At 46.6% G+C, this 14,172-nt stretch overlaps 3 protein-coding genes, 6 non-coding genes and 1 pseudogene across 11 annotated transcripts; all 10 read left to right on the top strand.

Annotated features, from left to right (window-relative positions):
• Positions 1 to 1,319: 1,319 nt before the first annotated feature.
• LOC119352661 (protein NRT1/ PTR FAMILY 8.5-like) lies at positions 1,320 to 4,239 on the top strand. Of its 2 annotated transcripts, XM_037619240.1 has the most exons (6): positions 1,320 to 1,621; positions 2,171 to 2,273; positions 2,369 to 2,586; positions 2,715 to 2,775; positions 2,896 to 3,244; positions 3,323 to 4,239. In XM_037619240.1, exons 1-6 carry the CDS (start codon positions 1,559 to 1,561, stop codon positions 4,122 to 4,124), a joined length of 1,596 nt encoding a protein of 531 aa, XP_037475137.1. In that variant the 5' UTR covers positions 1,320 to 1,558; the 3' UTR covers positions 4,125 to 4,239. The 2 variants fall into 2 exon arrangements, with proteins under 2 accessions (XP_037475137.1, XP_037475136.1); XM_037619239.1 differs by having other exon boundaries at positions 1,321 to 1,621; positions 2,715 to 3,244.
• A 298-nt stretch (positions 4,240 to 4,537) lies between these two features.
• On the top strand, positions 4,538 to 7,343 carry LOC119352660. Its single transcript, XM_037619238.1, has 7 exons — positions 4,538 to 4,918; positions 5,004 to 5,079; positions 5,238 to 5,311; positions 5,441 to 6,126; positions 6,464 to 6,600; positions 6,687 to 6,887; positions 6,986 to 7,343. The coding sequence occupies exons 2-4, from the start codon at positions 5,022 to 5,024 to the stop codon at positions 6,020 to 6,022; spliced, it is 714 nt and encodes a 237-aa protein (XP_037475135.1). The 5' UTR covers positions 4,538 to 4,918; positions 5,004 to 5,021; the 3' UTR covers positions 6,023 to 6,126; positions 6,464 to 6,600; positions 6,687 to 6,887; positions 6,986 to 7,343.
• A 1,489-nt stretch (positions 7,344 to 8,832) lies between these two features.
• On the top strand, positions 8,833 to 14,010 carry LOC119352658. Of its 2 annotated transcripts, XM_037619237.1 has the most exons (6): positions 8,833 to 9,118; positions 9,211 to 9,313; positions 9,974 to 10,047; positions 10,281 to 10,907; positions 13,468 to 13,545; positions 13,651 to 14,010. In XM_037619237.1, exons 1-6 carry the CDS (start codon positions 8,912 to 8,914, stop codon positions 13,681 to 13,683), a joined length of 1,122 nt encoding a protein of 373 aa, XP_037475134.1. In that variant the 5' UTR covers positions 8,833 to 8,911; the 3' UTR covers positions 13,684 to 14,010. The 2 variants fall into 2 exon arrangements, with proteins under 2 accessions (XP_037475134.1, XP_037475133.1); XM_037619236.1 differs by having other exon boundaries at positions 13,468 to 14,010.
• LOC119359986 lies at positions 11,060 to 11,172 on the top strand (annotated as a pseudogene).
• Positions 11,483 to 11,590, top strand: LOC119359985. The gene has a single exon (XR_005172765.1). It is a non-coding gene; the product is annotated as a small nucleolar RNA snoR103 (small nucleolar RNA).
• Positions 11,766 to 11,871, top strand: LOC119359980. Its single transcript, XR_005172760.1, has one exon. It is a non-coding gene; the product is annotated as a small nucleolar RNA snoR103 (small nucleolar RNA).
• Positions 11,947 to 12,053, top strand: LOC119359979. The gene has a single exon (XR_005172759.1). It is a non-coding gene; the product is annotated as a small nucleolar RNA snoR103 (small nucleolar RNA).
• On the top strand, positions 12,109 to 12,216 carry LOC119359978. The gene has a single exon (XR_005172758.1). It is a non-coding gene; the product is annotated as a small nucleolar RNA snoR103 (small nucleolar RNA).
• On the top strand, positions 12,271 to 12,378 carry LOC119359982. Its single transcript, XR_005172762.1, has one exon. It is a non-coding gene; the product is annotated as a small nucleolar RNA snoR103 (small nucleolar RNA).
• LOC119359987 lies at positions 12,685 to 12,793 on the top strand. Its single transcript, XR_005172766.1, has one exon. It is a non-coding gene; the product is annotated as a small nucleolar RNA snoR103 (small nucleolar RNA).
• Positions 14,011 to 14,172: the final 162 nt, after the last annotated feature.

The following is a 14,172-nucleotide window of genomic DNA, read 5'->3' as shown; positions in this document are numbered from 1 at the left end:
TCCTTCTGGCCGGCTGCCTCCCCCCTTGCTCCTTTATATACGGGGGCAGGGGGCACCCTAGAACACACAAGTTGATCTGTTGATCTATTCCAGCCGTGTGCGGTGCCCCCCTCCACCATATTCCACCTCGGTTATATCGTAGCGGTGCTTAGGTGAAGCCCTGCATCGGTAGCAACATCATCACCGTCATCATGCCGTCGTGTTGACGGAACTCACCCGTGAAGCTCTGCTGGATCGGAGTTCGCGGGACGTCATCGAGCTAAACATGTGCTGAACTCGAAGGTGCCGTACGTTCGGTACTTGGATCGGTCGGATCGTGAAGACGTACGACTACATCAACCGTGTTGTGCTAACGCTTCCGCTTTCGGTCTACGAGGGTACGTGGACACACTCTCCCCTCTCGTTGCTATGCATCACCATGATCCTGAGTGTGCGTAGGAATTTTTTTGAAATTACTACGTTCCCCAACACTCTTCCCCTGCTTCGAGTTAACAAAGAGAGAAAAATCTTCGGTCACTCGCCCACGCTCGTTGCAGATAACCACCACCACCCCCCCTCCCGGTCACAACACCGCTTGGTGCCGCGGCTCACAACACCTGGTATTGTTGCTTGTTGCCAAAAAAACGCAGTCATCCCTCTTCATAGAATTACTTGGCTTTGTGGCTCAGGAGCCCTTGGTCTGGTCGCTCGCCACACGCCGGAGTTGCGAGTTGCAGCGCCCCATCTCGCCACTCGCGCCAACGAGGACGATCGCAGCACCGCGTCGTGCCAGTCACAGCTTCCACCTCTATCAGTTGCAACATCCCTCTTAGCTATCTCTGGTGCCGTGCCGGCCGCATCACCGCAACATGATGGTCACAGCTTCGTCACCCCAGGCAGTGGCGACATCACGAGATGACCGATTTCAGCGAGCGATCTTCGGCACCCCCTGCATCACCTAAATTCAACGAGCTGCGGCGCGACGAGCTCAGATAAAGGATATATGGAGAGAGAGTAAGGTTCCAGGGGGCATGTGGCGACATCACGAGATGACCGATTTCAGCGAGCGATCGGCCCGCCGACGGGAATCGTTTTCCTATAGAAAATCAACAACGTTCAACCAACAATCATCTGCAACGACAAAAAAAGGTATAAATTTGGGCTCGATTCCCATGTGGCGTTACTCCTAATAACAAAAGAAAAAACAGATGCGAGTTTGGCAGACAGATTTGTAGGTTCCTCTTAACAACCAAAAGCGATGTCCACTCAAAGTTTCAAACCGAGAGAGAGAGAGAGAGAGAGACATCCCATCTGCTTCTCTTTCTTTCTTGGTGCCTCCCACCCAACACCAACCACTACAATACGTCATCATTCACTGCCTCCATCTTCCTTCTCATCCTCCAGGCTCTCTCTCTCTCTCTCTCTCTCTCTCTTGGTGCCTCCCATCCAACACCAACCAATATTTCTGTAACAAATATGAAAGTATTCTTGATCTGGTGATTGCAGTTTGAAGGAGAAGGACTAGGAGGTTGCTTGTCCTGCCACTGCCGTTGCAGATGCTTAAAAGCAGAAGTCAGCCATGGAAGCGGCAGGAGACGAGGAGAGGCCCTTGCTCCATCACCTATCTACTGAACTCCATCAGGCAAGTACAAAGAAAACCGTATCATTTCTTCTCTATTGACTACCAAGTTGGGATCATTGTTGCAAGGAGAGTTGTGGTCCTCTAAGTCGCGCCACCAACGGCACCTAGTGTGGAGATTCAAGTAATCAAGCTTAGCGAGAGTCTGTTAGAGAAGAAAAAAATCTTGATCTATTTAGTTTCTATGTCAAAGCGCTGCTATTATTAATTGTACGTGTGTTAGTGGCAGCCTCAAGTCTGGAAGTTCGTACTAGCTAGTTGTATCTGTCTAGCTGAGTAGGTTCATGCTAACAGTGATAAAAATAGCAGTGTACACGAAGCAAGTTCAGTCTGGTTCTGAGTCCAAGAGGTTTGATACTCCCTTCGATCCATGTTAATTGTTGCTGTACAACTTTATACTAAACCAACGATAGTTAATATGAATTGAAGGGAGTATAATTTTTTTCAAAAAGGGGAATACCCCGTTTTTGAAAATCATAGCAGAGGATACTTGGTGCCACCAAAAATAAGTAGATCATACTCATAGCAGAGGTTTTACTGTGCCACACGCAGGATGGCGTTTCAAGATACACTAATGACGGAACAGTTGATGTTAACGGGCAACCTGCTGTTAAGGCAAGCACAGGAAACTGGAGAGCATGCTTCTTCCTCTTAGGTATACTCGCATACTGCGTAACTCACAACTAAGCATTTTCTTTTCCTTTTCTGAAAGATGCACAATACTTATTCTCATTGTTTGACCTGTACTAGGTGTCCAATTCAGCGAATGCTTGGCCTTCTTCGCAATCTCAAAGAACTTGGTCACCTACCTCACCAGCGTGCTCCATGAAAGCAATATCGACGCGGCCAGAAATGTGTCCACTTGGTTTGGCACCACATTCTTTACGCCGCTTATCGGAGCTTTCTTGGCAGACACGTATTGGGGGAGGTACAAGACATTAGTGGTTTTTCTCTCAGTCTACATCGTCGTAAGTGAAACATATGTTGTTGATGTGAACCAATAGACACAGAGGTCGGAGGAAGCACTGCCTTTTTTTGAAAGAAATTATGTTGTGAGCATTCATAAACAACTTCCATGTGTTTTTTTTTTTGCTAGGGGATGCTTGTTTTGACGGTTTCAACGACACTCCCATGGATGATGCAATCCTCCAACCACGGTGAGATTCACCGTATCACCGTCTATGTTGGACTGTATCTTACAGCCCTTGGCAACGGTGGCATCAAGCCCTGCACCTCCCCTTTTGGCGCTGACCAGTTTGACATCACCGACACGACAGAGCGGGTGAAGAAGGGTTCATTCTTCAATTGGTTCTACTTCTTGAACACTATTGGCTCCCTTTTGTCGACCACTGTGATCATCTGGGTGCAAGACAATGTTGGGTGGGGGATCGGCTTTGCGATCCCCATGATCCTCACGAGTCTTAGTTTCATGGTGTTCATCGCAAGTAGGAGGATGTACAGATACAAGGCAAAAGGAGAAAGTCCCATGACAACAGCTTCCCAGGTTGTTGTTGCAGCTGCAAGAAATCGCCATCTGAAGTTGCCTGAGGATTGCACAACCTTGCATTACCCGCCTTCATCACCATCGGAGGCTACATTTAGTGTTCAGCATACCACTCAGTTCAGGTAGGTAATAGAATATCCTAGTGAGTAAACATCATACGTTTTTAATTTTGTGTCTGAAAATATGTGTTACATGTGCAGATTTTTGGACAAGGCTGCCATTGTATCACCATCGACACAGGAGAAGAAAGGTGTGGCGACGAGCCCATGGAGGCTATGCACACTCTCTCATGTTGAAGAGGTGAAGATGCTTCTACGTCTGTGCCCTGCATGGGCGTCTTTGCTGGTCTTCTTCATGATCACGGCACAGATGTCGTCGACGGTGATTGAGCAGGGTATGGCAATGGACAACCGCGTGGGGTCATTCACCGTGCCACCGGCCTCCCTCGCCAGCTTCAATGTGGTTACCACACTTGTATTGATCCCCATATATGATGTCGTGCTAGTGCCCCTGGCTCGGCGCGCCACTGGCGAGGACCGAGGTCTCACACAACCGCAGCGCCTTGGCGTCGGTCTCACGTTGTCCACTCTCGCCATGGCTTACCTAGCTCTTCTCGAGAGGAACCGTCTCGCAAAGGCCGCGGTCGGGGAAGCGGTGAGCATTATGTGGCAGGCACCGGCATACGCCGTGATGGGTGTTAGTGAGGTGTTTACGGTCATCGGCATGATCGAGCTCTTCTACGACCGGGCTCCGGACAACATGAGGAGCCTGTGCACCGCCTTCGGGCAGCTTGCCATCGCGGCAGGGAGCTACCTCAACTCGGTAGCGCTGGGCGTTGTCGCGTCCGCCACGATGTGGATTCCAGAGGACCTCGACAACGGACACTTGGACTACTTCTTCTGGACAATAGCGGTGCTCAGCGCCTTGAATCTGTTACAGTTTGTGCTCTACTCTATGATGTACAATGATAACGTAGCTTGTCGACAACGCCATCGATATTAGTGATGCTTCACTGTGTCGGCAAACACTCGATCAAGCTTCTTGACTATTCTTTGGGTGGAATTATTTGTACTACAGTTGCAGCATGCCTCTTGGACCATAGGCCTATGCTTGACCACCATGATGCTTCGATTTTCGGATACTAGTAATTGAGGCAATGAGCAGGTAATAATGTAACACTACTAAATGTACTTCAAAAGATATATAACATAGGCAGCAATTTGACACTGATTTTTCGCTTAATTGTAGAAAAGTCGACATCATTGGTGGTCTAACATGAACTATAATTTAAGCGAGACACCGGTAGAGAAACACAAAGTAATATTGGCGGCATGGCGATAGTTACATCAAAGATCTCCTTCAGTGCTCCATGCAAGGATAGTTAAAAATAAATCAAACTTTTCTCTTGCGAATAAATACTAATAAAATAATGCACAAATTGTTTTTCATCTCATTTCTTTGACATATGGTTTTATAACCCGGCCCAAACCTGTTACACAGGGCCCACCGGTCAGACACACCCACTCGCTGATTCAAGGGGGCCACCACTCAGCTATACTGCGGCTACCCAAGCTCCTGCGCCGGCTTCCTCTGCTCCACTCCACTGCCATCCGCCCGCCGTGACAAGAAAGCAGAGCAGCTGCGTCGCCGACCGGCCAGCTCCATCTCCGCGATTCCTTCCATGGCCGGCGGTGGAGGCGCTCGCCGCCGGCCGCGCGCGGCTGGAGGCCGTGAACGCGCTGCAGCACGAGTCCTGGGAGGCCCGCGACGTCCTCCTCCAGTGCCGCCTCCTCCAGGTGACCCCTCCGCTCCCTCCTCTTTATCCCACCTAGGGTTTCGGGCTTTCGGCTGCTGACTGGTGTGTGCTCGCGGAAATGTCAGGCGGATGAGAACACGAGGATGTGGGAGGCAACGTGCATGGCCCAGCAGCCCTCCGGCGATGACCGGATGTTCGCCGGTAAGGGGAGCATTTCCTCACCTACTACTCTGTCTGCTACTAGCACTGCGTTATCTCTGTTGCTCTATATTGATGTTTGGGATTTGGGAGCACAGTCTGCTACGTTTCGCTTTCTTATAATCCGATATCCTTGTCCCTGTCCGCTGCATTCAATGTAGAACCCCTAAAGAGTGAAAATGAGGATTTAAAAGATTTCATACAAGTCTTGGAGCTGGAGAACGAGGAGCTTAAGGTACCTTACCGAAACACGAGTTGCGTCTCAGCTAGCTTGTGCATCCTGTCAATTTTCTGAACTTATATCCTGTCAATTTTCTCAACTCGTATCTTGTGTGCCCATGCCTGCTTCTTATACTGTTATTAGATAAGAGTGAAGGAAATTGAAAGTGGCGCAGGGCACTGCCTAAATGCCGCAGGCCATGAGCACATTGCAGGAGATCTAGAAGCAGTGCTAAGACGATTGAACCAAGCTCATGAGGCACTGATTGCAGACAAGGATAAGGAAATTTCAGCACTGATTGCAGACAAGGATAAGGAAATTTCAGCACTGATTGCAGACAAGGACAAGGAAATTTCTGCACTAATTGCAGAAAAGGACCTCGTGCGAGAGCAGTTTACGACACTGGAGCGGGACTATGCTGACCTTCGTAGCTACAGCAGTAAACAGGCAGCACAAGTTACTGAAGCAAAGCAAGAGCTTAAGCGGCTGCAAGTGGCATCCCAGAAGAAGGATGATAAGATTCACAAACCGCGAGCACGAGCAAAAGCAGTTGAAGCCAAAAGGAAGGTGCTTCCTGAGGATAAGCGACAGGAGATGACCTGTATGCCCAAGGAGACAGATGGGCAAACTGAAAAATGCAAAGATGGGCAGCTGAGACTAGTGAAAAGTGCAACAAGGATACGAGTGAGACACACACAAAGAATTGTTCACAAGGTCCTGGTTTAAGGGGGGAAGAAATGAAAATTTGTTCTTCTAAGCAAATGCTAGCAAAAGATGGGCAACCTCAGACTAGCCTGAAGCGCAAGTGCGTCACTTCCTCCTTACCAAATGTAAGTATTTCATTTCCATGTATATGGACGACTCACACTATACCATTTTTTATCATTGTGTTATTCCTTTACTATTTATAGTGACCCTGTCTTTCCATACATGTACAGTTAATGGACACCCTTGCACCTGTTAAGCAGACCTGGCTTGCATCTTAATAAGCTGATCACCTTGTACTAATATGCGTAGACAAATAAAATTTGGAATGTCATTTATCTACATTTCTGTCTTGTTCTCATTCTCTGAAAAGCTTCCTGTTGGAATTTGGATTGTCTTTGGTCTAGTAAGGGTTTTGGTTTCATGGGCGTGTCAGTTGACTAATTGCTATTTGGCTTGTAGTATAATGAGCAGAATGCAAATGATGAGGAAAAGAGTAATCAAGTTCTAGAGCCTCTCAACAAGAAGAGGGTACCAGAGAAAGGGGAAGTGGAGCAAGATGACAGTAAGGTCAAACTCGCCAACGGTGAAAGCAATCGGTAAATACTCGTTTTTCTTGTGATTCTCGGTTTTATACTAGTCTTGTATTCTGATGGTGTTCTATTTGGTTCACCTTGCCTTGAAGGCCTGCCCAGCAGTCGATGAACGACATGCTCCTCAAGATCCGTGCCGTGAAGGATAGTTTGAGGGACAAACCTGGCAAGTTTGAGGAGTCGATGATAAACGCCGCGATCCTCTACGTCCATGCCGTGAAGGATAGTTTCAGGGACAAACCTGACAAGTTTGGGGAATTCTTGGCGCTCCTGCGCGGAGTCTATAGCAAGAGGTCCGTGATGCATGAGCAGCTACATCTACACAACTTTCTCTGTTTTTAATTTTGACGGATTGTAAACTTTCCTCTTGGTCCTTTTTTTCTATTTGAAGGATCGATGCTCGAGCCTTCGCCAGCGCCTTGAAGGTCCTGTTCGACGGGCGCCCTGAACTCATCCTTCAGTTCAATACGTTCATGACATCGTAGTTCAATACCAGACCGAGCTTAGGAAAGACGACAGGGCTGGTTTAATGAAATGTGGCCATCAGTCCCGGCTAGCTAGGAGCAGATGAACTGATAACTGCTGCCACTTTTTTTGTAGACTGATGAAGTTCCAGTCTTCCATTTTGCTGGTCTTGCCGTGTGTGAATTCGTTTCCGGAAGCTGAAAAAGTAACGTGTAAATTATCTATTAGGACTCTCTGCCTATTTTCCACTGTTTTCTCAACATAAAAATGAGGCTGCTTTTGAAGTGTTGGTGCCGGATGGCTCGGAAGGGGAAAAGCTCATGGATACTTGTTTTTTCATGGTTGCGGCGCATCCGCAAAATGGTAAAAAGGAACCCATGAAAATCTCAGATTCTTGCCTACTTGAGCATTAAACAAAGTGTTGAATCACATGATCAGTTAATGTATGAAGAGCATATCGTGGTACATAACCGATTTATTGCGTAGTTACTTGAGCATTAAACAAAGTATGGTCGCATGTGTCAATATGACTGACTCAGAAAACTATGGGAAAATTCTCTTCTGGTATGGCTGAGCATGACTTCATTTTGCCGAGCTTCCATAATTCTTTCCATTTGTGTTTTCGATGATAGTTTCGATTGCTAGTTCCACTCGGTGATCGGCAGCATTGTAATATGTGTCTTCAATTTTTTTTAGCAAGAGGCTCATGCCACGTTCCAATATTTTGAAAGGAAACAAAAGTATTGTACTCCCTCTGTAAATAAATATAAGAGCGTTTAGATCACCACTACTAGTTTATAGCTGGAAATTACACGCCCTGTTGGGCAGCATTGTAATATGTGTGTTACTTGTGGGATGAACATAAGGACCATATCAATCCTGGAAATGAAATAAGAAGCCGATGATCTGCACCTGAATGTTGATGTGTATACTCACTGCTGGGCATACTTTGCAGTACTGTGTCAATGTAGGTCTGCACAGAAGAATCTTAATATTTTTTACTACATGAAAACTAACATATTCATGTGAGTTTACTGTTTAAATTTACAGTTAAATGGCCGATTAATCCCTGCTCGTAGGTTCTAGGCGATTAATTGATTAATTGGCTGATTAACTTGCCAATTAGCCTATTAATCTCTTATTCACCAGCCAACCGAGCAACTACTAGTTAACGATTTTCTCAACAATGATTAGAATAAATGAGCCTCTTGCTGGCAAATGGCAAAGTAAAGTAAAGTTGTAGTACATCTTTTTGCCAAATGATGAACATGTGCTTTAAAAAGAGACAAAAACAATGTTCAGGGACAAGTGTTCACCCTTCTCCCATAACCACGCCGCCACACCCCAATGTCATTTTCGTCATTAGAAAACTCTCACTCAGCGGTGAGACAAAGTCTTCACGCTCAAACATCGGTCGAGCAGACAGTGAAGGACCCAGAGATTGAGGTTTGCCGGGATAACGACCGATGATGGAGCTCGATTCCGTTGCGTTCGCTGCCAGGGGGAGATGCCCTACACCGCCGCCGGAGACCAGGGGCGGCATCCCCTGCTCACCCCCGGAGGTGGATTCACGAGATCACACCCTCGCTGGCTCCTCGCCCACGCCGAAGGAGACACCTCCATGACAATGAAGAGGTAAAAACGAAAGGAAATTTTTTTTTCTCCATGGCCATGGAGCAAGATATTTAATGTGAGGTTTTTTCCCTCAAAAAAATGTGAGATTTCTTTTATTTAAGCAACAACGGTCGTTTCCGGCTCTCCCTCCGACCCCCAAACCCCGCCCGCAATCCTCAGGTGAAAAGACGGAAACGCCCACCACCACCCCCGCTCCACCCCTGATTCGAACCAATCCATGGCCGGCGGCGGCGCGTCGCCGGCGCGGGAGGGCGGCCGGGAGGAGTGGCTGCGCATCTACGACCGGATGGTGGCCGTCCTGCGGAAGAGCCACCGGGACGTGGAGGCGCTGCTCGCCGACCGCACGCGCCTCGAGGCCGTCCTCAAGATCCAGCACGACTTCTGGCTCCACCGCGACGCCGTCCTCAGGGACCGCCTCGACGAGGTCCGCCCCTCCCTCCCCCCTTCCTCCCTGATTCTATCCTTCTCCGACGAGGTCCGGCCGGCGGCTGACGGTCCCTAGGGTTTCGCTGGCAGACGCGGAGGGTGGAGGACTGCCTGCGGCGGGGCGACGCCGCCAAGCTCGACCTGCTCCTCGGCGACAAGGACCTCGAGGTGCGCCGCCACCGGATCTACATCGGTAAGACCACAAATTCCCCAACCCCCTCCCCCTATGTGCCGTTCTTGTCGATTTGGTGGGAGAAATCCAGAAATCCTGGGGCATGGATTCTTCTGGAGGGTCTTGGGTAGCTCTAGGTGCCAAAGCCGGCGTCTTTTTCGGCTCAGGGGTCGTCTCCGGAGGCATATCCGCTGCCACACCCGCCAAATGTTCCATCTTTGCTTGCGTTCGCTCTGCAATGCTTGGATTGACATTGTTGTGATGCTTGCTGTGGCATGCCTGATGTGAATTTTGTCAAGATTCTCTGTATGTATGTATGCTGCTGTGCTGGTTTAGTTATTTCTGTATGTTTCGCCCTACAGACATTTTACGGAAGTTCTAAGCTAATTCACCAAATGTGTATGTCATAATATTGCTTGGGCTTCAAAAGTTGTTAATCACGGCGGCATTTCATACATCGTTGCACCGTTGGACGCCAAAGCGGTAGTCCAACGATGATATTTCGTCATTTCCACAGCATATTGCTTCTGTTCACATTCATCAAGAACCAGGATTCCTGGCGATTGCGACCCACTTATAATGACAGCTAGTGCTTTCCTTTTTTCCATTTGGAATAACGTTTCGCTAAGGAGTTATATTGCTACTGGTTGCTGATATCATTGCGTTTTGTGTTTGATGTAGAACACCAAGATGGTGACTTGGAGGATTTCAAAAGGGATGCGGCTGCTTTGGCTCAAGAAAACAATGAACTGAAGGTACTTGCCAAAACATAAGTTGCTTTACTCACAAGCATGTACTCCCTCCGTTCCGAATTACTTGTCTTGGATTTGTCTAGATACGGATGTATCTAGACTCATTTTAGTGCTAGATACCTCTGTATCTAGACAAATCTAAGACAAGTAATTCGGAACGGAGGGAGTAGTAAACTTTGTCCATCTCGTTAACTGTTGTTTTGTATCTGCTCCTCCTGTTTTCTTCTTAACTTTAGATAAAACTGAAGGAAGCTGAAAGTTGTGCCGAGCTCAGCGAGCCGATTACAGACCCCGAGCACAGCGGAAGAGATTTGAGAGCAGAGATACGGAAGCTAAAGAAAGCCTATAAGGCCCTGAGCTCGCAAAAGGAGAGTGAGGTTTCCGCGTTACTTGCAGAAAAGGATTTTGTGTGGAACCAGTACAAGACAATGGAGAAGGATTACGAGACGCTCCTTAAGAAGAAGAAGATGGAGGCAGCACAGGCTACTGAAGCAGCAGAGAAGCTTCAGCGGAAGGTGGAGGAGCTGCAACTGCAAGTGGTGGCCCAAAAGAAGGATGACGATGTTGGCAGATTGCAAGCAGAAGCTAATGATGCCAAAAAGAAGGTACTGGCTCTTGAGGATAAGCTACAAAAAATGCACTCCCTGGTCAGTGAGAAAGATGATGAAATCCAAAAACTCAAGAGTGGGCACCTTCAGTCTAGTCAAAAGCGGAAGAAGGATATCAGTGGGACACATAGAAGATCTAGGTCTGAAGGTCCATCTGTACGGGGCAAGTCTAAAGGTAATCCTCGGAGGCAAATGGCAGAAGAAGATCAACCTGAGACCAGTCAGAAGCGTCAGTGTGCCTCTTCGTTGTCAAGTGTAAGTATTCCATTCCCAAGTATATCATTCATGTACTGAGCTACTGACATGCTCCACTGATAACCTAGACGCTGGGTTTCTGTTTTAGAAAAAAATAACTTTTCCTATGACCGTGTAGCAACATCTGGTTGCAATGTCTAATTCTTGGAAGGCTGCATGAGTTGCATTTTGCTGTAAATATGGACAAAGAGTAATGTTGATGTAATTTAAGTGAGTATTAGTTGAGTTGCAAGTGCTCATAAAGCAAAAGTACCATCACATATACTAAAGTACATTCTTAGAGGAGTCGGAACCAGGCAAAATATGTCTCTGACTTACCAGTTTATCACTTTCCAGCTAATGGGTAACCTTGTACTGCTAGCTTGCTCATCTATATGCGTAAACAACCCTCCGCAGAGAGGAAATATTATGCATCTTATTGCATTGTAACCCCATTCCTCATCAGTTACAATGTCCTAAGTCTTTGATGTTGCATGAGTTGCGATCAGCTTTTGTTCATAAATAGTAAAATCTGCAATTTACTTGCGTCAGTAGCAACTTTTCACCAATAATTGTAATGTCCAATTCTTGGCAAGCCGCCTCAGCTGTGTCTTGCTGTAAATATGGACAAAGAGTTAACTTGATGGATTTTAGGTGAGCATTATGTTCCTTGCTACGTGCTCATGAAGGACCATCAGATATGAATTCAAGGAGACTTAAGAACGTGGCCAAATATTTTCCTTGATTTAACCATATTACTGTCAACCTTGCTTGTAACCTTGTATTACTGGTTTGTTCATCTATACGCAGAAGCAAGACCGAACGTACCACTCTTATGGCACTAACCAAGTGCTCATCTATGTCCTAATTCTTGGTAGGCCGCATGAGTTGCGTCTTGCTGTAAATATGGACAAATAATAAGGTTGATGGAATTTAGGTGAGCATCACTGAGTCGTAGATGCTCATAAAGGACCATCACATATACACCCAGGAGACTGATTAATAGTAGGACACGACACTGTAAACCTTTTTGCTCGTCTATGTCCTAATTCTTGGTAGGCCGCATAAGTTGCATCCTGCCGTAAATATGGACAGATAATAATGTTGATGGAATTTAGATGAGCATCATGTGAGTCGTAGATGCTCATAAAGGACCACCACATATACACTTGTGGAGACTAGTAATAGGACATGACTCATCTATGTCCTAATTCTTGGTAGGCCGCATAAGTTGCATCCTGCTGTAAAATATGGACAAACAATAATGTTGGTGGAATTTAGATGAGCATCATGTGAGTTGTAGATGCTCATAAAGGACCACCACATATACACTTGGTAGACTAGTAGTAGGACATGACTCATCTATGTCCTAATTCTTGGTAGGCTGCATAAGTTGCATCCTGCTGTAAAATATGGACAAACAATAATGTTGTTGGAATTTAGGTGAGCATCATGTGAGTTGTAGATGCTCATGAAGGACCACCACATATACACTGTAATCCTTTTTGCAAATATGGACACATAGTAATGCTGATGGAATTTAGATGAGCATCATGTGAGTTGTAGGTGCTCATAAAGGACCATCATAGATACACTTGTGATACCAGTAGTAGGATGGCAAACATATGCTGTTTTCATTATCAGTATTTCATCTGAACTATTTCTACACCTGAGGTGGCTAGTTTATTTGTCTGCGTGCATAGTCCAAATTACACGACAATGAGAGGGCCTATCGTCTTTGCCTGTGTCGCTTTGAATTTTCTGCCTCACATATTATGATGTCCTAATTCTTGGTGGGCTGCATGAGTTGCATCTTGCTGTAAATATGGACGAACAGTAAACTGATGGAAACTTGGTGAGATTGTTCTTTAAGTCTTGAATGCTCGCAATGGGACTGTCGCATAGTTTCCTCGAGACTATTGATAAACTTTCGGTTTCCGAATATCTCTGCAATCACAATAAAGTTTTAACTATATCATGGACAAGAGCGATCCTTTACATACTTAGAAGTGTTGAGCATCAAAGTTTTATACAAATGTTGGCAATGTGAGCTTTGAATACGGATGTACAGATTGAGGTTAATTGAACCTAATGTGCTTGGTTTTGAGTGCTAGGAAGTTTTATTTTGTTCTTATAAATAGTAGCTTCAAGATATTTTGCTGTAGTTTGGTGCAATGAGGGCAGGCCTGGCGCAGTGGTGAAGTCCTCCCCACTTGTGCCAAGAGGTCCTGGGTTCGAACCAGCCTCTCTGCATTGCACTTTGCAGGGGTAAGACTAGGTTCCTATAATCCCTCCCCAGACCCCACCTTGTGTGGGAGCTTCTATGCACTGGGTCTGTCCTTTGGTGCAATGTGTATCACCATGTTGAAAGTTGGACCTGTTATTAAATGTTTTCTGAGCTTGTATTGTGGTATATGGCATAGAAAACATACTACTTGCTTCAAGACCTTCCTTGGTTTTTCTTTCCTGGTTTCTTTTGTACCCTTGTTCTCCTGTGGTGCAGCTGAGCTGGTAAAAGTATAATCTACGGATACTATGTGGAGGAATATGTGTGCTGACAGAACACCATTGCTGCGTGCAGGGACTGGCGCTCCGGCGTTGCTCCTCGAGGATGACGCACCTGAGACCCGCGTCGTCGTCATCACCTGCGCCTCAGCAGGTACTCTTCCACTCCAGTTTCAAGGTCCCAAAGCTGAAGGCCCCCACCCCTCCTCCCCCTCCCCCCTCGTAGTAGTCTGATCTAATGGTATCCTGACATGTGCAGCTGCTGTTAGACCTCCATGATGGCTGTGTTTAGGTGTGTGGAGTTGGTGATCAGGTTTAAGTTTTATCTTGCGCCGCGTGCTCACTGGAGGCGGCGATTGTGTTTTGTAACCTACATCCTCTCCCTTATTTTGGAGGCCCTTTTGTAACATATTCGTGGGCGGTGCGCGAATGGGAGAGCTCACTGACCGGTGTATGTATGTATGTGTGTGTTAACCAGGTGGTGCCCTGGGGCCGGAATTCGCGAGGTGTTTGAGATGTGATACAAACTCCCCTCAGTAATAGCTGTGTGTTTCTGCCGTTGGTGTATAAAATGTTGAGTGGTGGATGTGTGAGAGGACATAAATGTGCACATTGTGGATGATTACAGGGAGTGCTTGCGTTTCTGTTTGGGAAAATTGGTGCTTGTTGTGTAGCACCATTTCAGAGGAATGTCATACACACTTGATATCTTATACACAGGCATTTCCTCCATATGGTGCTGGTTTGGCATTTTCTCTTCTGTGTATGTAAATAAACCTGA

The sequence above is a fragment of the Triticum dicoccoides genome, chromosome 2A (genome assembly GCF_002162155.2).
Source record: "Triticum dicoccoides isolate Atlit2015 ecotype Zavitan chromosome 2A, WEW_v2.0, whole genome shotgun sequence".
NCBI lineage: Eukaryota > Viridiplantae > Streptophyta > Magnoliopsida > Poales > Poaceae > Triticum > Triticum dicoccoides.
The sequence above is the reverse complement of the archived record's forward strand: the minus strand, read 5'-3'. Positions and strand labels throughout refer to the sequence as shown.

What these genes read in the sequence shown, in the direction of transcription:
- LOC119352661 (XM_037619239.1), top strand. Translation starts at nt 1,559, where the DNA reads ATGGAAGCGGCAGGAGACGAGGAGAGGCCCTTGCTCCATCACCTATCT. An exon ending in TATCTACTGAACTCCATCAG is followed by an intron (nt 1,622 to 2,170) that starts GCAAGTACAAAG and finishes TGCCACACGCAG; the next exon opens with GATGGCGTTTCAAGATACAC. An exon ending in AGCATGCTTCTTCCTCTTAG is followed by an intron (nt 2,274 to 2,368) that starts GTATACTCGCAT and finishes GACCTGTACTAG; the next exon opens with GTGTCCAATTCAGCGAATGC.
- LOC119352658 (XM_037619236.1), top strand. Translation starts at nt 8,912, where the DNA reads ATGGCCGGCGGCGGCGCGTCGCCGGCGCGGGAGGGCGGCCGGGAGGAG. An exon ending in TCAGGGACCGCCTCGACGAG is followed by an intron (nt 9,119 to 9,210) that starts GTCCGCCCCTCC and finishes TTTCGCTGGCAG; the next exon opens with ACGCGGAGGGTGGAGGACTG. An exon ending in AAGAAAACAATGAACTGAAG is followed by an intron (nt 10,048 to 10,280) that starts GTACTTGCCAAA and finishes TCTTAACTTTAG; the next exon opens with ATAAAACTGAAGGAAGCTGA.
- LOC119352660 (XM_037619238.1), top strand. Translation starts at nt 5,022, where the DNA reads ATGTGGGAGGCAACGTGCATGGCCCAGCAGCCCTCCGGCGATGACCGG. An exon ending in CGATGACCGGATGTTCGCCG is followed by an intron (nt 5,080 to 5,237) that starts GTAAGGGGAGCA and finishes CATTCAATGTAG; the next exon opens with AACCCCTAAAGAGTGAAAAT. An exon ending in TGGAGAACGAGGAGCTTAAG is followed by an intron (nt 5,312 to 5,440) that starts GTACCTTACCGA and finishes TACTGTTATTAG; the next exon opens with ATAAGAGTGAAGGAAATTGA.